Below are 21761 nucleotides of genomic sequence, written 5' to 3'. Positions count from 1 at the left end.
TGCCCTCACTTCGGTATTTAACACAAGCAGCGCTGGACCGTGGGTTCGGATAGGTCGAATACCCTTTCGATGAAGATGTGCTCTGTCTGCGTACTGCACTGCTCGCAACCTATCCCATACAAGCCGTCTTACAGCTGAAACCTGATCAAATATCTCAGCCTTATCTGCGCCACATCATAGCAGATATACTCATTATACTGCAAATAAGCATTCGGATGATTCGTCTGATCGCCAGGCTCCTTCTCCGGATCCGGCACCATGGTACCTCTCAACTCCTCACTTATAACATCTCCCGCATCGACCCACCCCTGCGGCGTCGTGCGACCGATACCATATGTAGCGATAGAACCGGCCTTCGCCGAGTCCTCTTGTGCACTGCTTTGGCCGGACAAGAGCTCGTACATAGGGTTTCCGAGCTCGGCTTCGCAGAGTAGAAGTAGGCCGGTGTTGCCGCTGCTGCTGGAGACGCAGTAGTTGGCGCTTTTGGTGGAGATGTCGGCTAGGTAGACGCCTTTGCCGAAGGCGTAGCCATTGACTGGTGCTTCTGGTGGAGCGATTCGGAGGCCCTGGCTGAGGATACCACCTACAGCATGTCAGTACGGCCGATGACGGTGACAGATATGGATGTGGACTGTACTCACCATAGTTGGTCGTACGAGAGCCGTGCCAGAGCAGCCGTCGATTCTTGTCCTTGATACTCGAGTACTTTGACTTCTCAAACCTTTCGCTCTCGCCCTCGCGTTGAATACGGAAGATGTCTTGCAGTCTATATCGGATATTATGGGTTTTGCCGGCAGTGTTGATGAGGTAATTCTTGAGGGATTGGTACTCTGCGGACTTCTGTTCCAGTGGTTCGCACTCCGAGAGCTTCAGTTGCCCGAAACGCTGATCGATCTTAGCGACGGAGTCTGCGTCTTTGTGGCGACTGTCGGATTTCATTATGCTGTTGGCCACCTCCATGTCCGTGAGAGTGTCAAGCATAGCGACTTCGCGAGTGAGGATATCGTTGTTGTCGATGATTGGTGGTCTGTTACGGCCGAAGACGTGAGGTATAGTGCTGTAGTAGCGATTCGTATAGTCTTCGAGCGCTTCCTGTTGCGAAGTCCCGAACTTGTTTTGTGCCAAGGAAGGGTGGCGAATCAGACTGGACAGCTCGTGCAACTGCTCGAAACCACGCTGAATAGTGCTCTTGCCAAGTTTCCCGAGCGGAAGCTTTTCCTGGTTGTATCCGATGTTCTCCAAGACACTGTTAAAATGGTTCTCGTTGAAAATGAGCTCCATCAAGCGTTGAGTCTGCCTGGGAAGCTTGCTTTCGACTTGGTCTTTCGAGTCCTCGTCGTCCACTTCTTTCTTCACATCCTCTCCAGTCTCGTCGTCTCCTCCAGTATAGTCCATCTGCAACCAGGCATACTTGCCTTTCTTTGGCTCCTGGTCGCGATCGTCCCATGCAAGGCCGGACTTGTCCTTGAACTTCTTCTGGAATTCTGTCATGGCGTCCTCGAAATTATCAAAGTCCATGGTCTTGACTTGACTAGGTCATCCGTTAGTATGTCATGAAGGTGTTCATGTGCGTGGAGATTTACCCAAACTCGCCGACACGGCCCCAACGCGTGTGAACATGATAAGTCTTCTTGTCTTCCAGCAACTGCAGACGATAGAACTGCAAACATGAGCACAAGCAGCCAACCAATTCATCGGCACATTGATACCTTATTGTTGTTCTTGGCCACTTGGCTTTGGTTCAACGAAGCATCGAAGATTGTGCCGTCGTCAGCAACATGAACCTTCCCTGTCGCACGTTGTGAGCACACAATCACAAACGAACTGTGCTACAGACCCACCACCGCCATGGAAACCCTCATCGAGAGCTATGTAGATATCCTTCGAGACAGCTTTCTGTCCATCCTGCTTAGGCTGCTTGGTGTTGGCAGCGCCGCTTTGTGCTGCTGCCTTCCTCTTGCTACCCTTTGGTGGCATGGTAGCAGTGCAGTGCGGAGTGTGAACTTGGAAATGATGGAGACGGTAATATGAGAGTCTGCGAACCTGCTCGATATATGTGTTGCCATCTGGCTTTATGCAACATTGCTTCACCGGTCTTGGGGCCAATGCACGATCCTTTTGTGGAGGCAGCCATGCCTCGCTGGTGCAGATCAATCTTGGCTCGATTGGCCATCATGGCGCTGCTGTCTGATAACAGACTATACAGTGACTTGACGGGTTCGCCACCCAGGCTTCTATGCTCGAGCGGAGATGGGCGTTGGTGAGGGAAGAGGAGCGTAGGGGTGACTGGTGCCTTCGGCTCCTCGGGAGAACCACAAAGCCTTGGCGTTGTTGGACGCCGGCAGATCCTCAAACGCCGCTGCATCGGCCTGGATGTTCGTCGCAAGAACAATGCCCAGTCCAATATGACTTCGCCTGAGCCGAAAGTCGAGCAGCTTACTGTTGATGCCGACGACGACGACGACCATAATAGGAACGATGACAAAAAGGAGAAGCGTACAAGTCGCGCCTGTCTAACATGTCGCAAGCGCAAATCTGCCTGTAATCTGTGAGTGCTGAGCTTCGTCAGATGCCGACCACGCGACGGCAACCCAAAGGAGGCATATAAAATGTACATGCACGAGACATACTGACGCTCTCTCAGACCGGTTGTCGATGGTGTCGTGACTACACCATGCGCAAGATGCAAAAGCACTGGTCTGGAGTGTGTAATCGGCTCTAGCAATCGTGGCGGGAGACGAGAACGCAAACGACCGGTCGAGAGCTCTTCAGAAGTCGACATCACTGACCGACGGCCTTCCCAAACACCACGTCTCGACGCCTGCAACAGCGATGCCTCCTTCATCAACGAGGTCGTGGACGCCGCTCAAGCCTTTCCCATGATGCCACTCATGCCTACGATGAACCCATCTCCTGGAACATCTATGTACCTGGATCCAGCCCTCCGACCAGATTCCGTGGCTATGTACTCCGGCACTGGTGCAACACGAGAGTCATCGACCGGGTCTGGCATCCACTTCAACGAGCTGCAGAACCCTAGTGATGCCCTTGGCATTCTAGCCCAGATCGCCAGCGACGGAGACGCAGCATACTCGGGGCATAGCCATCGACAACCCTTTACGCACGACACCCTCGAATACCCGCTGGTCAGGAACGGACGGCTCAGTTTGACCAAGATTTTCCATCTTCTCGAGAGATACAAGCATTATTACCATCCGTACTTCCCGATTGTGCCTCTTTCTACACTAATACCCGCGAACTTGCCCAAAACAGCTCGCGAGGAGAAGCATCTTCTCACTGCAATCTTGGTCATCGCGTCTCGAGATCTGACCGATGAGCCGCACATCTTCGCTTCCTGTGCCGAGCATATGCGTTCGCTCGTCTCGGCACTGGCGGCTGGTGGACCTGGCAATGTGGAGACTGTGGAAGCCTTGCTATTGCTTGCAGAGTGGACACCATACACATCACGTAGTGACGCCGGTCATGTTGGTAGAGGCGAGGAAGATCGTGAGGCGTGGATGCATGTGGGTACTGCCTTACGCATTGGCTATTATCTTGGCCTCGACAGATATTCGTTCGCTGTGCGAGGGGATGATGTGAAAGACCCGCAGTGGCAGCGGAAACGTCTCGTGTGGACTGCTTGCTACATCAGCGACCGACAGATCAGCATTAGGCTCGGCCGGGCATTCTGGTCAAGAGGTCCTGGACCACTCACTACATTAAGGAAGGAAGACTTCCCAATGCTTCAAGCAAAAGCACAAGGAGAGGAAGACTTCGCAAGTATATTTCAAGCGACACTCGAGCTCACCTTGCTGTTCTCGAACGTTCATGATGTGCTCTACTCGAATCCTGGAAACAGTATGCGCAGCCATCTAAGTGGCGGCTACATCAAGTACATCGACGACTTCCGCTCAGCAATATATGGCTGGAAATCTGTCTGGGGCACTTTGACATGCTCACCAAACCTCAAAGCCACTCTCCTTATGAGCTACGACTATCTCAGACTATACACAAACGCCTTCGCCTTCCACGCCACAGTCAAGCGAGCATCGACACAAGAGCAAAGCAGTGATTCTCAAAGCAAGAAGCGTGGCCCATCTGTTCAACGAGTGTTCTACAACAATGTTGGCGCAGTAGGAGATGCGCGCTTCATCTACGAAGGCCTTGATGCTGCGAAAAGTCTCCTAAGCATGTGCAACACTTTCGTCGACCCAGAGAAAGCTCTACGATACATGCCATTACGCTTCTATCTCTACTGCGTTTATAGCGCCGTATTCCTCTACCGAGCGCGATGCGCTGGCGTGCTCTCAGCAGACGAAGAACAGTCCGTCCGTCAAATGGTTCAAGAAACAGTGACTCGCCTCGAGCGCTCCGGCATCGCAGGCTCCCAGCATCCAGGCAGCAGGTACTCCCAGCTCCTACGCCTGCTGTGGGATAAAGTAGACCGGAGAGAACATAAGCGCCATCAGAGCACCGCCACTCTCACGAACCCATACAGACCAGGCAGTGGAGTAGCAGGTGGCACACCGGGCTCCAACCCTAGTGTGACTATGCAAGAATCTCCCGCTATGACGGAGATGGTGGGAGACTTCTCGTGGACAGATCTCGATGCTATAGGGAACTTTGCTGTCAATGGGAACGCGGGCCTTAGTAACGTGGGTAATGATCTGGAGTGGTGGTCTGGTTTCTTGCCTACAGATGGCAGTAACTTTATGATGGACACCTTTTCGGGAATGGACGACTGGGATCTGGGACTTGGTGCTTGAATTGTCACCAAGAAAGCGTGAACTACGATGTCCTCCTATAATACCAGTGCTCTCCAGCGAACGCCTGCGGCTGAATGGCAACGACTACGGCTCAACATTTACACTCTGCGGAATCAGACAGCTTTGGACCGGAACGCATTGCGCTCTTGGCAGCACGAAGTACCAATCAGACACCGAGATCTAAAGAATATGGCCATCTCACGACGTAGCAAAGAATCCGACGCAGTCCACAGCTACGCCTTGCTTGCTGCATTCCAAGACATGTTACTCGCACAAGAGGGCCGTAGACCGGGACACAAGGAGGCCATCGAGACAGGATGCAGGTCGGCTCCTGCTCAATCCCTTGTATCGTTTGAGGAAGTGAAGGCGGCGTTATGCGGACGAAGGTGCATTGCAGGCGGAGTGGGCCAGACTACTATAGGCTGAGCCCTCGGGGGTCAGAAGGGAAGCATCGCGAGTAGTGAGCTTCGGTGGCCTGTAAATTAGTATACTGATGAGTGATCAATTTGTCAAGTACGCTCGTATGGTCGCACAACATAGTCCGGGGCTAATCTCTTAGCTAGAGGGGCATGGTCCGAGGATGTTCACTAAGCATAATACAATGAACTGCCCGCGCCCTACACATGTTCACAATGCCCTCTTTGTTAGGAAGTTACATCTATCTGCTCAGAAACAATTTCTTGAACGATGCGTAATTGCGAAGCTCTGTGTTCTAATACATGCTTTGGTCTCCATAGCACAACAAATCCGGTCATACACAAGCCATATACCTGGAAGTGAGCACCTGGTGTCCTAGAGGCATAGTGCCTCGCCGACTTTTCCGCGGCTGCCGTAGATCGCCTATGCCTCCTTGGTTGGATCGGACTTCGGTGGGAAGACGTATCGGCCCAGATCGAAAACAGGGAGGGGGCATGGTATTGCCACGGCTTCGCAGACTTCGAGGATTGCAAGGTACCTGGAAAGAACAGATGTGTTAGCCTGACAACTATCACGAAGGAAGTCTGGAATTCAATAGGTCCAGTACTCACCAACCACAAACGAGACCGATGAACCCGAACCCTCCAGCGAACTTCAACAGGTGCTCGACGTGTGCCAAACCGGCTGCGTCGACCGCCAAGGGCGCGGCAAAGTCTGCTGCTGCGATGAACGCGAAGAGCATCACGAGGCCGAAGAACGTGAGGGCGAAAAAGGCGTTGACACGGAGGGTTCCGATCATAAGGACGAACGAGACAATGCACCTATACATCTATCAGCATAGTCAAGCAGCATCTTCGTGGTCTGCGATGATCTCGACATACATCGTCACGTTGTGAAATGCCTGCGAGCTCTGGTAAGCAGCGCCGGTAGCACCACCGAGCTCAGTCGTAAAGACGGACGTGGTAAGGTGAATAGGGTCCTGGGTGTATGCCAGACTGCCCCAGTGGCAGCCGTATATGATGAAGACGGCCATTGGGAAGGCTAGACATGGTCAATCTTGGCTCGATCAATGTGCAACCATTGATATACTCACTGTTGCCTAGGACAAACTCCATCAAACCAGCCAAATTCATAGCGATGGCACCAAGGAAGTAATAGTCTCCACTGAGACCCACAAGGGTGTACGGTGGAACGGCGCCGCTGAATTGGCAGAGCGTAAGGATGGTCGAGGTATATGGGATCAAAAAGGCAATGAGACCCAACAACGATGGGTTACCGAAGCGTTTGGCCAAATCACCACGACGTGGAGCCGCCGGTTGAAAGAAGAGACGTTCATACTGCTCGTTACTCAAGGTGACGGTGTGCTGGCGGCTGAGAGGAGATCCTTCGTTCATCGAGACGGTTGGGTGGGCTTCGGTGCCAATCTTGTGGTCCATTCTTTCAGTCATTGACTATGCCGGAGCGGGTTGATGAGAGCTGAGGTGGGATGGTTGACAAGATTCGAGAGAAGAAGACACGTGCCGGCAAAGAAACAGATCGACGACCACGGCCGCCTTTTGACCTGCGAAGCCATGGGTCACCTACACTACGCAACCCTTCGCGGACCGCCATCACTCAAACTGTGGAGACCATCCGTGTGCATCCTGCATGCACAAACCTGCCTCGGTCCACGACCCAAAGCACACCCTCTCCGAACAGAGACAAGATGGCGGCCTGCCGCTCCAGACAAAATGTCCCCAGTCTTGCTCCGCATTCGTGGAGAAAGAGGAAGAAACGGCATCATCCCGCAGCAAAACATCCTGGTAGACTACGGCGTGGCGAAGCGCAAAGGAGAGACGCCTGGGTCCCGAATAGGAAGGTAAAGAAATGATTTCCGCTCTTGAGATTTTATTGGTTTCCTTAGCTGTCCCACAAAGGTGACATTCTCGACGCCAGGTCGGGAGAAATCGCGACTTCAAGACAATGACCGAGGCTCTTCGCTGGTCGGAAGAGCGATGAGTGGTTCTGCGGTCAATAAGTCAAAGTTTATAGACGTTTTCTTTCAGAAGCGCGGAGAGGATGTGGAGGAGCAGATCGTTTCTGGAGTGCCGTTGTGGGGCACTCACATGGCTTCGGAGGCCGAGGCGTTCGACAGAAAGAAATGATCGACCATGCCGTTGTATTCCGTGCTATGCCGTGCATAAAAGTATTTTAGTGGAGATGATTGGAAACACTTCGTTCGCGACGCGCAACTATGCCAATGGATCGTAAAAATTGTATTACACGTTGAGTCCTGCCACTTAATTCTTCTCCTCACACCTTGATTCCCTCACAGTCCATTGCTGCTCAGGAAACTCATGATCCACGAAAATGCGTCAGCAGCAGCGTAATGGAGGTTCAGAGCGTGACCAGCATCCTGCCCAAGATACGTCTTGAATGCACCGGCCGATACGGCTGGGTATAGCGACTTGACCTGTGCTGCGAGATCAACAGGGTACGAGCAATTCCCATAACAAAACGGCAGATCCTCCAGTCCATTGACAACAGCCACTGGATTGGTATACGCCGTAGCATTCCCACCTGCTGCGCCAGTTGTGAAGATCTCACCGAAAGTCGCACTGGCCTTTGTAGTCTCTGCCTTGGCCAAGATAGCAGGATCGAAGCCAGGATAGTGGTAGAAGCCAATCTGGTTGCTTATCTCGGTATCGCTGACGATGTGCCCATTGTTCAACCCTGCAAACCGAGCGGCGTTTTGATTCGCATGGTCCCAGTTCAGCCCTGCGAAGAATGCTGCAAGTCCTGCGCTGCTTACCGAAAAGCCCGTCAGGATGGCTGCGTCGAGTAGGGTGGGATACTCCATGGTGAGAGCTTGTGTAATGATACTGCCGAAGGAATGGCCGACGCCTATGACCTTCGTGTACGCACTTCCGCCAATCGTACCATTTCGAAGCAGTAAGCCGAGACTATGCGCTATCTCAACCTCCAATGACGACTGGACGACTGAGAGTGGATCTGCTTTCTCCGATACACCAACACCAAGCCTGTCGTAGAAGAATACGGCGTAGCCATTGTTAACAGCAGTATCTACATAGCTGTAGTTCTGCACAAAGTCCCAGTAATAGCGGTCGAAGCCCACGCCGTGGGTCAGGAGCTGGACGCCCTTCGATACCTTACCATCACGGGGCAGACACAGTGTAGCGCCAATATTGTAGATACCCGAGATTGGTGTATTCCCACCCAGGCTGTTGTTCATGAACGGATTGTCGGGACTGATGTAGGACACAAAGGTTTGCGTGACTTCATACTGATTCTGTGGCAGCTGGTAGTTGATGACTCTGTTCATGCTAGTGCCCGCGGAAACTTCGACTTGTCCGGAGACACAGATGGCTGCACCTCCGCGCGATATACTGTGTGTCGAATTTGTGAAGCCTTGCGAGCTTGGCTGGAAGCTGCTAGGTGGTAGAGGCGCAGCGAGTGCTGAAACCGCTGGTAGTGACGGCATTGCTGCAGAAGGTGGTGCTCCATGTTACCATTGCGGCCATGCCGCAGTCGGCCTCTGGGCAGCTGCGAGAGTAGCGGATAGCAGCAAGGGGAAATACATGCTTGGGTGATAGAGGAGATCGTTCGGTGTGGACAAAGAGAATGGAAAAGGCGGATAACACCAGCCTTTATATGAAGTGCGAAATACAAGCGCACGAAGCACGCAGAGCGTCTTACAGTGAAGTCTGCTGTTAATGATGATATTCCCGCGCCTCTCGCAGCATAGTAATCAACGGTGAAGTAATCACATATGACGATGTCGACAGAGGATCGCATTTGGAATTTGATGCCCGGGTACAAACTTGCTCGAAGCATTCGGAATAAAGCCTCTGACTACTGTATACCAGTCGCTATTGTAGGTTTGGCGTCAGGTACTATTGCGAGAAGTCGAAGGTAAATTGGGTAAGTTCTCAACGGCCATCTAGCCAAGAAGCTTTGGAGAGACCTCCACGTACTAGTACCACAAACAAGCAATGATATTGCCATGCGGATTGCGAATCGACAGAGAGACACCAGACGACAGAGACTCGAGACGTCATCATCGTGAATAGTGCAAGAGAGGCAGGGAGAGTCAGCTCCTGGGTGGTCTGTGTAGTCGATGCAACCAGCAGATGGATCACGCAAAGTCGTCCTCATTCATTGAAAAACCTAGGAATGAGTTGCGGATGAGGGTGATTTGGAGGGCATTATTGGCGGTTGATCCGGGCCATTCGAGCGGGCCTTCAGAGTTCAATTCTGAGCAGCTGGAACCTTTCGGTTCGGACAATGTGGGGTGTAATCTGACCTTGAGGGGTGCTTCGAGCCACAACGCTATCGTGTCGTTGTTCAACAACGAAAGCATCTCGACTGCTGGGCGGTAATCTTTTGGGAAAGCAGGCAGGTGCGAGAGAAAAGAGGATAGTCGTCGTGTGGTGAAGTACCAACGGTAGGTGAAGAAAGTGGATGCGGATCGAATCTTGGTCACGAAAGCAAGCGGAAGAAGCCGTGGCCATCCGATCTCTGTGCGGACGAGACGGCCGCATCTGACATGATCATGAAAGTCGGAGCATGGTTCAACCGATCGACTGTACAACATTCTTTCCATTTCGTATACGGCTACTAGACGGTCTTTCAGCCCTCGTGAAAACTTAAGAGTGTGTCTTAAAGTCGAAGACGATGTGCCGAGTGATATGGGGCGCAATGAGCCTGCTATAAGACGACCCTCCCTCCCGGTGACCACTGGAGTTGCATAATCAACATCACCAACCCAAGTGCGTACCATTGTCGTATAGATTTAAAAGAGGCAACATGGCGCCCAATTCCGACTTCAGCGCAGCTACCGATGTCCCAAGTCTGATTGGCAAAGTCATCCTCGTGACTGGTGGGACCGCAGGTCTTGGACGAGAGACTGTCCTGTCATTTGCAAGCAAGCAGCCGGCTCACATTTATTTCACGGGTCGATCTCAACCGTCTGCAGAAAAACTTGTCGAGGAAGTCCAGAAAAAGTACCCCGAAGCTCATATCACCTTTGTCCCATGCGACCTAGCATCACTGAAAAGTGTTCAGAAGGCTGCCCGTGATTTCCTGTCCAAGGTCGATCGACTGAATATCGTGATGCTCAACGCTGGAGTCATGGCATTGCCACCTGGCCTCACATCAGACGGCTACGAGATTCAGTTCGGTACAAACCACATGGGTCACGCCCTGCTGGTGAAGCTTCTCACTCCAATGCTTGAGGCGACAGCAGAGAGTGGTGCAGATGTCCGTCTCGTCTGGAACACATCATTGGGATACAAGGGCGCTGCCGACTATATCAAGAACGGGATCGTGTTTGACAAACTCAAGACCCCTTGCAAGGATCTCTCCCCAGTGCTCGGCGAATGGATGAGATATGGACAATCGAAGCTCGCCAACCTTCTTTATGCTCGGGTGTACACGAAGCATTATCCAAGCATCACGTCCGTATCGATACATCCAGGTGTCTCGGCGACTGGACTGGTTACCTCCCTCAGCTTGTTCCAGCGTATGTTCGTGTATGCAACGAATATCGGTCGGATGGTTTCTGCCGAAGACTGTGCTTCGAACCAGCAATGGGCTGCGACTGCACCATTGGGAGATGGCAAGCGTGAGGTGCAAAGTGGGCAGTACTACGAACCTGTTGGGGTGAAGACGACGCCGAGTGGAGAAGCAACGAATGACGAGCTAGCGGAGAAGCTATGGCAGTGGACGCAGGATGAGTTGGAGACATATACCTTGTAGTTCGATGTAGCGGATTGCTCGTCAGAACTTGTGCACCTCTACCGTTGATCGAGAATTACGATTCCTAGCAAACTAAGCCTAGTCATAGCGCGTTGATGGCTGAGTCTATCATCTGAGCTGCCTAAAGCGACAAGCACCAATGCATTGCGCAAGACATTACCCTTCATCACCCTATATCTGGGGATTCAACTGTCATAGATCAAATGCCTAAGATGATTCTCGCCAAGAAGTGCGCGGACTCCATATTTCAGCTCACGCCTTGCGTACTGGAGGACTCTTCGTCATTGATCGCTCGAGCATTGTTGCTGGCAACACCGTGGTACGAGCAACAGCGTGATGTGGAGAAAGCTGCTTTTGCTCTTGTGACTGCACTCTGCCCATTGTAGTGAACCCCTCGCATCACAAAGCGGCGCAGCGCAAGAAACTGTCGCTCTTTAACGATGTCAATGGCCATCTTTTGCGGCGGTTACTATGGGCGAGGTGGACCGGGCCTAGGAGTTGTAAGGACAAGGGCTAATCTGGCGAACAGAATGAAAATGCTACTGATGTTTCAACTGTCACTGGGATTTGTCATTAGAGCACAGAATCGAGAGAAGGATAAGGGACGATCCATGGCCATCGGGGGAGGCCGCGCATCGGTATGCGCACCTTGAGTTGCAGCCCTTGTCAAATGCAATGAGTCGCGAGCGACTTCACGGATGCCAGGATCACTCTCTCTTGGATCCTCATACGGCAGGGCCATCACGACAGGTAAACACGATTTCGTTTTGACACAGATGAAGTGTGCAAGTGGTTACCAGAACTACAAGAAGATAAGCATTCTCCGTAGCCTCCGCACGATCTTTCCATTCTTCATGACTCTGCTGCCGAAAGACGATCATGTAATATCATCTATGCGGTGAAGTACTTGACGGTGCACTGCAGGCTCTGGTCAGTAAATGCTCTAGAATCGGTCTTGATGATGTACTTACGCCAGCTGGGATGCTGACCGAGGCAGTCGGCGCGGTAGTGGTCTGGTGAGCGCTGGTGGGGGCGACTGTGGTAGGTGCCACGGAGCTAGCCTTGGTGGAAGTGGCCTTGATAGCAGTGGACGAAGCAACAGGGGCAGAGGAGACGGCAGAAGAAGCAGCGCCGGCGGCAACGGCAGCGACCTTGACGGAGGCGGACCCGGAGCCGGAGAAGGCTTCAACAGCCATGACCTGGAAGTTGTAGCTCGAGCCGAAGCCGTGCTGCTTCCAGGTGTTCCAGTGCGTGCCTACGGTGATGGTTCCGCTGGTGCGCTGGGTCTGGCGGACGGACCAGTACTGGGTGAAGGTGCTGGTACCGGTGATCGAGGGCTGATTGGTGCGGGTGTCTGTGCAGAAGGTGTACGAGCCCCCATCGGAGGAGATCGTACCAAGGTTCTGTTGACCAGAGCAGGGGTCTGGGTTGAGAGTGTCAGTGATGTGTCCGGCTATGTTGTGCAATGAGGTACATACTGTAGGAACCGTAAGACTCGACGATGTAGTACTCAGCTTGGGGGGAGTTCACCCAGCCGTACACAGCGAGGTAAGAGCCAGAGCCGGAAGCGCTGTAGGTGGCAGAGTACTGGATGTTGCGGGCCGCACCAGTCGACCAACCAAGACCGACAACAAAGTCGGTGTTGCCGGACCACTTGGCAGTGTAGGTACCAGCAGACTCTTGGTAAGAGAATGCTGCAGCATTGCCGTTGTAGTTTTGGACGTAGTTGATGGCATCTTGGGCCATGACGCTAGTCGCAGCGACGCCGGCCAGCAGCATAGACTTGAGGAAGGAAGGCATCTTGATGTGATCTGTGAGGTTCGACGGAAGAATGAATGTGTAAGTGTATATGGAAATGTATGAACGAGAGACTTTTCTGCGCTGGGCAAAAGAATGAATGGGAATGCTTAGGCTGAGAGGAGATGATCTGGATAGGCTATCTCACCATCTTATACTGAATTGTCATCCGGACGGTCGGCGGAAGGCTTGAAGTGATGAGACGTCTATCGTGTGTAATTCTCACATATACAACGAGCGGGTCTCGGTACCTGAAGTCCGCTCATTGGTCGTTTCAAACAGAGGGTAGCCAAAGCCGTTCAAGCTCAGGCAAGCACTTCGCACTCAACAGCGTAGCTCTTGGAAAAGAGTGTGAGGTTATGACCTCGCAGAATCGTGACTCCTGTTGGCCAATCTTCAAGACTTTTCTTCTATGTTGCTTGAGCTGAACTTTCCGTCGTGCTGAGTCCTGCAGAGGTGATAATACTAGACTGTGCGGACGAAAGCATGGCTGGAGCGCTCGACGATTATGTGTGAAACGAATTCGGGGTCTCCAAACAGCTGAAGCACACGGCAACGTGTGGGCGAAGCATTGGCGAGATGAAGTGATGTTTCATCTATACTCGCCTCTCAAACTGTGCGATGCACAGACGATTCCAAGGACAGAAGACGACGCGAACGTTTGCACCCTCGCCCCCAAATAATGTCATTTGACGTGCTCGGCGTGATCTGATTCCATCCACAAGGTTCGGAGATGATCCCCTTTCGTCGGCTGATGAACAATCAACTCGCGACCTCAGATCTCTAATCCATTACCACGTGTCAGCCTGTTGATGACGACCTCTTCTGCCTCTTCGTGTAGCACCTTTGCCGCCGGACGAAGCGCGTGTATTTCACCATGGAAAAGAAGCGAAATAGTCGCCAGCATTGGCGCAGATCGACTTCTGCTTCGACACCACTACCTTGATGGCTGGAGAGTACTTCCCAAACTCGCGACATACTGATCTGCAAAGGCGCGCGATACCTCCAAGATGGCGGAATGGCCAAAGGGACAGCGCGAAGTGATAGCACTCTTGATACTTGGTGGGTGAGCCTGCTATGGTCTTGGCCAGTCTTCCGTCTATAGCTTGCGCCTTGACTGCCATGCAACGAGAGCCTGCATCATGTCGGCGGAACCACGACGATACGTAATTACGGTTCCTTAGCCCCGTCAAGGTAGATATGTGCCACACTATGTCTGGCGCTCCTCAAAATTTTGGAGCAGGCTCTCTTTCCTTTCAAGATCTATATTCCTTGCTCGTGCCGTGCGTCAAACGTCGTGGCGGGTGCAAATTCATTCGAACAAAATAGCTTGTCTTCGAACGCAACAACTCACAATACCAACCGCTAGCGTGGGACCTGCATACAGCTAGCGCTACTGGGTATCGCCAAGAATTTCATAACGGGTTAGACAGAATATGGAGACCGTCGATGAGGCCAGAATAGCCGCTATCTACATACAGGAGGACCGCTACGTACGCTCAGGTATACCTTAATGCTCGCCAGCCTTGGCGCTGTCGTTTCGACAGTTTTTTTGCCGCGCTCAGTCTGGTCATGTCATAAAGTCGAGAGGGTATAACTGTGAATGGCGAATCGATCTTGTCAACGGACGGGTCGAAGGGGTGCCCCTCGATGCTCATGACGATGCAGCGAGCACTCCGACGGTTGGCTTGTATTCTTCTTTCACACCTTGTGCGGGTACTGTCACATGGCATCTGGACACAACTTCCCTTCGATCGATTCTGGACGCCTTTTTCCAGATGCTCCGAGACACATGCTCTATGTATCATGAGCCTGTTTGTCGAACTCGAGCGCAAGTGACCTCCTTGGATTGTCATGTAGCCAGTAGACTGAATTACCGTAGGGTCGCGACTTGGAAGACTCGTCTGAGTCTTCTGGATAATAAACATATCCTTCCTTCTTCTGCTGTCGATGATTTTGTACTCTGGGAAATTCGTCTTCTCGGATGACGCTTAGCCATCGCACACGGTCGACGTCGCGGTCTCTTTCAGGATGGTGGACTAAACCAGCCTTGCGAAGTCTTGCAATGTCCCAAATTGCGAACCCGAGTCGCCTCCAGGGGGAGAAGCCGTCTCCATTCTCGAGCGACCGAATGTCCTTGAAAAGTCGGACGAAATGTTCCATCGTCTCGGAAACATCGGGCCACATTTGAGCGTCTCCCACTCCTTGCTCACAGGACAACAATTCTGAATCAGGATGCTTGTCAGCTCCTCGTTTGACGTCCGCCAAATACTCCTCCGCCGTAATGAAGAGCTGCATCATGTGAAAGAGATAGTCTCTAGGACGGTTTCGACTGTGATACTCCTGTCTGCCTTGTCTCTCAAATCCAAATAGATCAATCGGCTTCATATCGTCAATCTCCATGTCCCGGCAATCCTCTGGGATGTCGAAACTGCGGTGTTTGTGGTGGAGGAAGAACAAATTTGCGAACTGAAGCATCCAGAAAGCTTTGAGGAGTTGTTGAAACTCAGTCCAGAGTGGAGCACCAGTATAAGGGACTAGAAATCGTGGACCAGTCGGAAGATCGTCCCAACTATCATTACGTACGTCGAACTTGACGCCGTCTCTGGATCGCACCGGCCGTAATGCATGGAAGTGACTGAGATAGCAGTTGATGCAACGCGAAGCTGTAGCATGGATTGCGCCTGAAGTTGTGAGCAGACTCCGGACTTCCACAGGCTCCATGCTCTCAGGCAGTGTGTCGAACAGCTCTTCTTCGGCGGGTAGATTGGATATCGGTCGATTGAACCCTGGTTCAAATACGTCAAGTCCAAGATCGTTCAGTTGACCTATCAATTGTGGCGATTGGTGGCGGAGGTATGCGACAGTGCGTACGGCGAAAGCGAGTTGGCGGTGAATGGAGTCCTTTTGCAGTAGCTCGTCCAGGATCGATGAAACCTGCCGGTCGTTTTCGAGGTGTCGCCAAACGTGCGGTGAAGCTAGCATGATATTCTGCAGATCGAAAATGCTGTCCAGGTTGCGGAAAAGCATGGTCAAAATCTCGCTAGGCAGTCTCTCGAGGGGGCAAGAAGCGGATTCCATCCTGGCGCGCAGCAATCCCCGTCGTATCGCAGAAAGTATCGAAAAGTGGGAGTTCTCAAGCGGAACAGCACAAGTGAAGTGAAATACATTGGTATACAATAGCAGCATTTATATTGACTAGTCCCGAGACTCCACATTCAGGCAGAATTGTGACGTCGCAAAAGTTGATCACGCGAAAAGCTCGCCTCCCTCAGTGCATGAGCTCGTGAACTTTGTGCTCCTGCGATATGTGGCTTGACCTTGTCTAAGCCGAACTCGCTTGCTCTCAAACACACGGAGCTAATTCACAAAGAATTTCGGACGGTCGCGGATCTTCAACCACAACTCATATGTGCCACACTCGACAAAACGAGTCAGCCTACACGACTCTAGTGTATTGCGATTGCTACATGCTTCTCCATCTTTCTTTGAATGCCCGCAATGCACTACAAGCCCTCAGATGCAACAAGAGAGTGAGATGAGTAGTCTGAACTGTCTTTTTTGTCTTTGGTAGTTTTGGTAGCTGCTTAGCTGACTTACAGCTATTCTCCCGCATAACCTCTCTGACACAAAGGCGCCGCCAGTACAGAAAACATTTGAATCTTCCAATCCTGCTGATCTCGTAAGGTCAGTCCGTCCGCTGAAGTAGATCCTAACCAGCCATAATGGCTCTAACCGTGCATGATCAGGTATTGCAAAGCGAAGGAGGCGGACCACTCATATCGGTTACACTTGCGCCAAATGATTCGATCATTGCAAGGTGAACGACCGTTCTAGTATCGTCGGGGCCTGATCCCACCGTGGTTGAGCCATGAGTATATGCTTGGCCATTGCGTGCTGCTTTCATAGCATTGTTGTAGTCGTCCACAGAAAAGGCTTTTGCGGTCGGGTCCAACGAGGCCTTCTGCAAGTCGTACTTTGTAGAGGCGTCTCCAGTTTCTGTGCCATCTTCCAAGAGAATTGCCTCAGTAATGTAGTAATCGGGGTTCGTAGTCCAGAGGTTCGTGGTGCCGGGATTAAGTTCTGCGCAATATGCCTGAGTGAATTGAAGCTGGTCCCGTATGCGATACTGTGTAGCTGCTTTGAGGTAGGGTATACTCTTGTCCACCCAGCCTTGTATAACGCTGTCACTGGGAGCCAGATCTCTATATCCTTGTACCCAGGCCTTCAGCTGGTCGATCACCGGGGCAAGCGGTTTGTCCCGCTCACCTGGAGTAGTAGAAAGTGTCACCAACGGATTGGTCTTTGGCAAAAGGCGTGGCATCACCACCCTCCATTCAAACTTTTTGGCTGAGTCTTGTAGTTTCATGAAATATGCTTGGAACTTCTGGTCATTTGGTTCCAGGCCCTCCCCCGAGGTGAACTTGTTTTTGTAAGTCTTGCCCCCAAGGTACTGCGTGAATTCATCGATAGTGCAGATCCCAGCCACGCCAGCAGCCGCAGCTGCATCGTCGAAGGCTAGATCGACACCTGATTTGTGGGTACATCCCCCTGCTATTTGCCTTTTGCTCGAGTCAACTGATTTCCACTCGATCTTGTACGCCTGGTAGTACCAAAGCACTTCGAATGGTGCGGCTTCCTTGAGAGCGAATGCACCAAGGGCAGCTGTAAGCCAAAGGAGCAGGATAGCTTTGTACATTGCAGAAGACAAGCAAGTGCGATTTGCGACAAAAGACTATGCCCAAGGTAGTAAAGGGAACAACAAAACTAGACTGGTGGTAGTGAGATAGCTTCAGTCCTATACATCTGGGATTGTGGAAGGAGGCGTTGTAGGAATCATCCGGAGACACCATGGGCTACAAAGCGCTCTCTGGCAAGTCGGGTGACTGAGCGGCTCAGACCGCTCAGCTCTGGGCAACATTATCCGGCATAGCATATTGTTTCAAAAGAAGCGTGTATTAGTATGTTGGTATGTTGGGTGCTCGAACGAGATTTGCTGTGGCGTAGTTAGTAGGCTAATCAATCTAACTCGAGGGTCTGATGCGATGCTACTGCAGTTCGGCAAGTAGTCCGTCGCGTATCGGGCCGGGCCAGGCCAGGCTGAGCAGTATGTCGTCGCGCACGGCATGATAGCCCGGCCATTGGCTTGGCCGACCAAGAGAACGACATGCGCCGCCTGGCGGGACTTTGTGTGGAGATGCACTCTGAGGATCCAGATGAGTCTGAGACGCCGAGCATGCATCACGCTTTGACTTTTCAGTATCTATCAATTTCATTCGGACTTTGAATCCATAGTTCAATCTGTGGAGTGGGATCCTGAGATGAGCCCGTGTTGACCTGCATTCCTCACCCGAAGAGGTTATTGCCGTAGCAGCTGGCCATTGCTGGGTTTCTAGCCACCCAGAGTTGTACTGCAAGCCAACGATCAAATCAGACATCTTTCTACCAGGGGTCCTTCAACATTCCGGGCGCCTCAATGACTTGTGAGGATATGGCAACAGCACTGTAGCCCAAGACGTCTGATCCATTCGGCAACCGTTGCGGCTGAAATGCTGGTCCTTAACGGCACGTCAGTCTTTAGCCGTATGCAGCTCTGCCAAAAGTTCTCGATATTGGCGCCGCAATATGTACCCTTGCGATTGCAATAGTGTCGTGGAGCTTGTCCCTCGCAGGACTAATGAAATAAAGTTTGATACTGTCCATGCATATTGTTAGTGTGGGGGCCAAGCACAAGCCGTAGCTTGCAGAGCTTATCACTGCACCATCAATACAGATTCAGGGTCATGTACACATGTGCCGCATGCTGATTGACAGACTCCATCACCCGCATGGATTCTGCGCTAAGCGGAATCCAGTGTACGGTGCTTGCTCGTACATCGGCTACTGCAGCATAATCTGAACGATTGTATCTGAACGTGGCTTCTTGGCCTCGGGACCGCAAGGCAATTGCTGTTCGGGCAGCTCTTGCTCATCGCAATGATCAGGCAAAACTCAGGAGCACAGCTGATCCTTCGACATCCGACCACTGCACAACGTATGGACCGTCAAAGATTTTGACATCGTAACAACGTCGATCATTTCAGGAGCATCCAAACACCTCAATTCATCCGGCGGCAGCACTTTATGCGCGGGTGAGAGTTGTTACGTTGAGGTGATCGCTTGTACGATTGGTAGCATGATTATTCCAACGCCGAGCTTTGCAGGATACGACTAAGGGCAATGGTCACGGTAGAGAAGAGCGCTGCCAACGTTGCGCTCAGTAATGGACAGGCTGCTCACAATTGTCAGAGTGCGACTCATCGCCGCCGATGTACCAGAAATGTGGTCATGGGCGTACTCTCAGTACTTTCGGGTTATCTGAAATGAGTCTGCTGTTGGCAGAACGACCATCAGACCTTGAAGAGGCAGTGCGGGCAAGATGCGTGATAGGCTACGTCTGTCCGTCCGAAGAAGCGCTGCCCCAAGCAAAAGATTTGGGCTCAGCTCTGCCAGGATGCAGAATTTGTAGAGCTTGCTGAAGTGGCACATGCTGCTGGTACAGTCAGTGTGTGGTTCGGATCTGCCTCCCATATCGTGCTTCCGTCCGTTCCATTGATCTTCACGAACTTGTATTCGACATATGTCCCCGGGGCTAGATCAACAATCGCAGACCACAAGGGATTGCTGGTTGTATACTGCGCGGCCGACAAGGCCACTCCGCTGGAAGGTGACCAGTTTCCCAGTTGAGAGATTGATCCGACTAGGTAGACGCTGTCGCCATACGCGGTCGTGACTAATTCGTCGAACGTCACTGCGACAGATGTGGCCGTGGCACAGACCGTCCCACTTGCTGCTGTAGACTTTGCACTTGTGGATGTCGCGATTGCAGCTATGCCATCAAATCCAGTGGCCAATAGGAATGCGCCCTGAGATCCTGCCGTCGTAGGAAACACAGTTGTCGACCCCGCCGAATTGAAGCTGGTGACGTCGAAGAACATTCCTGATATAATCAACGAAGTGCATATAGCGCCTGACAATGGTCGCTGGGTGTTCGATAGATTGGGAGCGATGGCACCCCAGCCGCTGCGTCAATGTAAGCATTGTACAGCATTGATTCGCAAGAAGTATCCAACTAACTCTGGACAGCAGACAACATAAGTCTCGTTGTATGGAATGGAGGACCATCCTGACGGGCAGACGAGAGGATTAAACGGTGGCAAAGCGATGCTGCTCGCCGCAGCAATCGCACTGGAGTAGAATTCACTTGGATAACAGGAGGTCAGGGTTGTGTGTGGAGCTGGCACGATGACATCTTGCCAGTAGTAACTGCCGACCTCGGTGAAAGAGCCGGTACACTCAGCAGGAGGAGTAAATAAAGTTGTCAGAGCCGTCTGATATGATCTGGGATCCGTCTGCACGGAGGTCCAGGGTCTGGTAGACGTCGTCGATAATACGCTGCTCGAACCTGGGTTTGCGGTCGTTTTTGTCGTGGCCTTGGCTGTGGATGTCTTGGAAGTCACGAGACCAGATGCAGAGGTAGATACAGACGCCTGATTGCACTCGAAGCAAGCGATATCGTAGTACAATGGACCACTGGTTCCGGACTTGAACTGACTTGGACCATTGTAGAGAGCACAGCTGTTGCCAGCTGAGAAAGTGATTTGAGTACAGCCTTGGGTCGAAAGGCATATTTGACTGCAAGCGATGCTTGATGCGGTCGAACTAGCGTCATTGTAGATCTGTATGAACTGGCTGTTGGGAAACTGAATCGCGATTGACTGAAAATTGCGTCAGTATGAATTCTTTAACTCTCTTACTCATAGACTCAGTCCGTCTCACTTACACCCTGACCACATACTGCGGCCGAAGGTTTGGGGACAGCCAGACCGGAGGAGATCGAGCATGACGTGTACTGTACTGTAGAGACCCCGACCTGTCGTTCCAGGATGGTTGCTGGAGGCGCTGCGGTGATACTCGGATCTTGTGCTTGCACTGTTGTGGCGATCAAGGAGCCGAACGCAAGTCCGAGCAGTTGGACTTGCATTGTTGTCGAAGTGTTGAGCTGTACGACGGCCAAGCGTGGAGGGCAAAACCGTTTCTCGACGAGGTGTCGAAGTAGTTTGACGGGACGTTTTTTAGAGGACTTGACAGTTGCCTCGCCTATACTTTATCCGCTGACCTAATGGACGCAGATAGAGGATTGGTTCCTGGGCCAGGCTTTGTGCAATTAGCCTCGAGCTATTCACGGCCAGCATCAGCCGAATATGAGAGTTTTGCCTTTGGAGATGCAGGACCGTGATCTCGGCCCATAGATGCGCTACAGATTGCTGCGCATGTTGGGATCAACGCCGCAGCGGACTGCTAGCCTCCTCATATCCGCACATATTGTGTGGGCTTTCCCACATTCCAAATCCGGATCGTGCCAACATTGCGGCGTTCTGTCGACGTCGAGAGCCTTGCTGCTACTCATGCACGCTTGTGGCTATGGTCCGCCAGTCCTGAGGTCACGTAGACCCTTAGCGTAGGATCTCAGACGGCTAATGCAGGTACTGCATATCAGTAAGCTATATGCAGTCGGTGCAGGGACTGTGGAGATCAAATTAAGCACCAAGGCACCTGCAGAAACCCCTGCCAAGACAAGGCAAGCTTCGCTTGCACCCGCAACTTCACCCCGACGACATCTCCTCGTACAGCTTTATTGCACAACCCAACATGCTCATCAATCAGGCGTCTAGCGCGGGCTCACTTCAGGTCTGTGATCCTGTTTCCACCGCACTGCTTAAAGTGCAAGATATGGCAGCGAACGGTAGCCCTTTCTCAGCGCAGGATGAGCGGAGAGACGGGGCAACGAGCCGCGAGCCATCTCAGCTCCTCGTCACCAACACCATTGCTATACCAGACCTTTGCGGCGTCATATTGCCAAGCAAGTACTCTTCAGCCGCCACGATCGGTTGATTTCAAGCTCATCTCCAGGGCCTTGTAGGGAGTCAAACGTCGGCTGAACACATATCGTGCCTTCAGTCTCCCGAAAGGTCTCACTTCATC

General features: G+C 52.1%; 10 protein-coding genes across 10 annotated transcripts; 3 read left to right on the top strand and 7 right to left on the bottom strand.

Moving 5' to 3' along the window:
* Nucleotides 1-128: 128 nt before the first annotated feature.
* Nucleotides 129-1518, bottom strand: LTS14_004678 (uncharacterized protein; the record flags this gene model as incomplete). Its single annotated transcript, XM_064837379.1, has 2 exons — nucleotides 129-583; nucleotides 642-1518. 2 exons carry the CDS (start codon nucleotides 1516-1518, stop codon nucleotides 129-131), a joined length of 1332 nt encoding a protein of 443 aa, XP_064695338.1.
* A 61-nt stretch (nucleotides 1519-1579) lies between these two features.
* LTS14_004677 (uncharacterized protein) lies at nucleotides 1580-1977 on the bottom strand (the record flags this gene model as incomplete). Its single annotated transcript, XM_064837378.1, has 3 exons — nucleotides 1580-1660; nucleotides 1710-1789; nucleotides 1842-1977. The coding sequence occupies 3 exons, from the start codon at nucleotides 1975-1977 to the stop codon at nucleotides 1580-1582; spliced, it is 297 nt and encodes a 98-aa protein (XP_064695337.1).
* A 428-nt stretch (nucleotides 1978-2405) lies between these two features.
* Nucleotides 2406-4766, top strand: LTS14_004676 (uncharacterized protein; the record flags this gene model as incomplete). Its single annotated transcript, XM_064837377.1, has 2 exons — nucleotides 2406-2548; nucleotides 2645-4766. 2 exons carry the CDS (start codon nucleotides 2406-2408, stop codon nucleotides 4764-4766), a joined length of 2265 nt encoding a protein of 754 aa, XP_064695336.1.
* Nucleotides 4767-5606: 840 nt separating this feature from the next.
* LTS14_004675 (uncharacterized protein) lies at nucleotides 5607-6619 on the bottom strand (the record flags this gene model as incomplete). The annotated part of the gene is made up of 4 exons (XM_064837376.1): nucleotides 5607-5721; nucleotides 5795-6004; nucleotides 6065-6224; nucleotides 6277-6619. 4 exons carry the CDS (start codon nucleotides 6617-6619, stop codon nucleotides 5607-5609), a joined length of 828 nt encoding a protein of 275 aa, XP_064695335.1.
* Nucleotides 6620-6913: 294 nt separating this feature from the next.
* On the top strand, nucleotides 6914-7327 carry LTS14_004674 (uncharacterized protein; the record flags this gene model as incomplete). The annotated part of the gene is made up of 2 exons (XM_064837375.1): nucleotides 6914-7041; nucleotides 7087-7327. 2 exons carry the CDS (start codon nucleotides 6914-6916, stop codon nucleotides 7325-7327), a joined length of 369 nt encoding a protein of 122 aa, XP_064695334.1.
* A 164-nt stretch (nucleotides 7328-7491) lies between these two features.
* LTS14_004673 (uncharacterized protein) lies at nucleotides 7492-8664 on the bottom strand (the record flags this gene model as incomplete). The annotated part of the gene is made up of 2 exons (XM_064837374.1): nucleotides 7492-8066; nucleotides 8088-8664. The coding sequence occupies 2 exons, from the start codon at nucleotides 8662-8664 to the stop codon at nucleotides 7492-7494; spliced, it is 1152 nt and encodes a 383-aa protein (XP_064695333.1).
* Nucleotides 8665-9989: 1325 nt separating this feature from the next.
* On the top strand, nucleotides 9990-10940 carry LTS14_004672 (uncharacterized protein; the record flags this gene model as incomplete). Its single annotated transcript, XM_064837373.1, has 1 exon — nucleotides 9990-10940. The coding sequence occupies one exon, from the start codon at nucleotides 9990-9992 to the stop codon at nucleotides 10938-10940; it is 951 nt and encodes a 316-aa protein (XP_064695332.1).
* An 891-nt stretch (nucleotides 10941-11831) lies between these two features.
* LTS14_004671 (uncharacterized protein) lies at nucleotides 11832-12740 on the bottom strand (the record flags this gene model as incomplete). Its single annotated transcript, XM_064837372.1, has 3 exons — nucleotides 11832-11858; nucleotides 11912-12363; nucleotides 12419-12740. 3 exons carry the CDS (start codon nucleotides 12738-12740, stop codon nucleotides 11832-11834), a joined length of 801 nt encoding a protein of 266 aa, XP_064695331.1.
* A 1794-nt stretch (nucleotides 12741-14534) lies between these two features.
* LTS14_004670 (uncharacterized protein) lies at nucleotides 14535-15818 on the bottom strand (the record flags this gene model as incomplete). Its single annotated transcript, XM_064837371.1, has 1 exon — nucleotides 14535-15818. The coding sequence occupies one exon, from the start codon at nucleotides 15816-15818 to the stop codon at nucleotides 14535-14537; it is 1284 nt and encodes a 427-aa protein (XP_064695330.1).
* Nucleotides 15819-16482: 664 nt separating this feature from the next.
* On the bottom strand, nucleotides 16483-17436 carry LTS14_004669 (uncharacterized protein; the record flags this gene model as incomplete). Its single annotated transcript, XM_064837370.1, has 1 exon — nucleotides 16483-17436. One exon carries the CDS (start codon nucleotides 17434-17436, stop codon nucleotides 16483-16485), a length of 954 nt encoding a protein of 317 aa, XP_064695329.1.
* Nucleotides 17437-21761: the final 4325 nt, after the last annotated feature.

Source organism: Recurvomyces mirabilis, assembly GCF_035927965.1.
Source record: "Recurvomyces mirabilis strain CCFEE 5264 chromosome Unknown scaffold_10, whole genome shotgun sequence".
In the NCBI taxonomy this organism is placed as follows: domain Eukaryota; kingdom Fungi; phylum Ascomycota; class Dothideomycetes; order Mycosphaerellales; family Teratosphaeriaceae; genus Recurvomyces; species Recurvomyces mirabilis.
The sequence above is the reverse complement of the archived record's forward strand: the minus strand, read 5'-3'. Positions and strand labels throughout refer to the sequence as shown.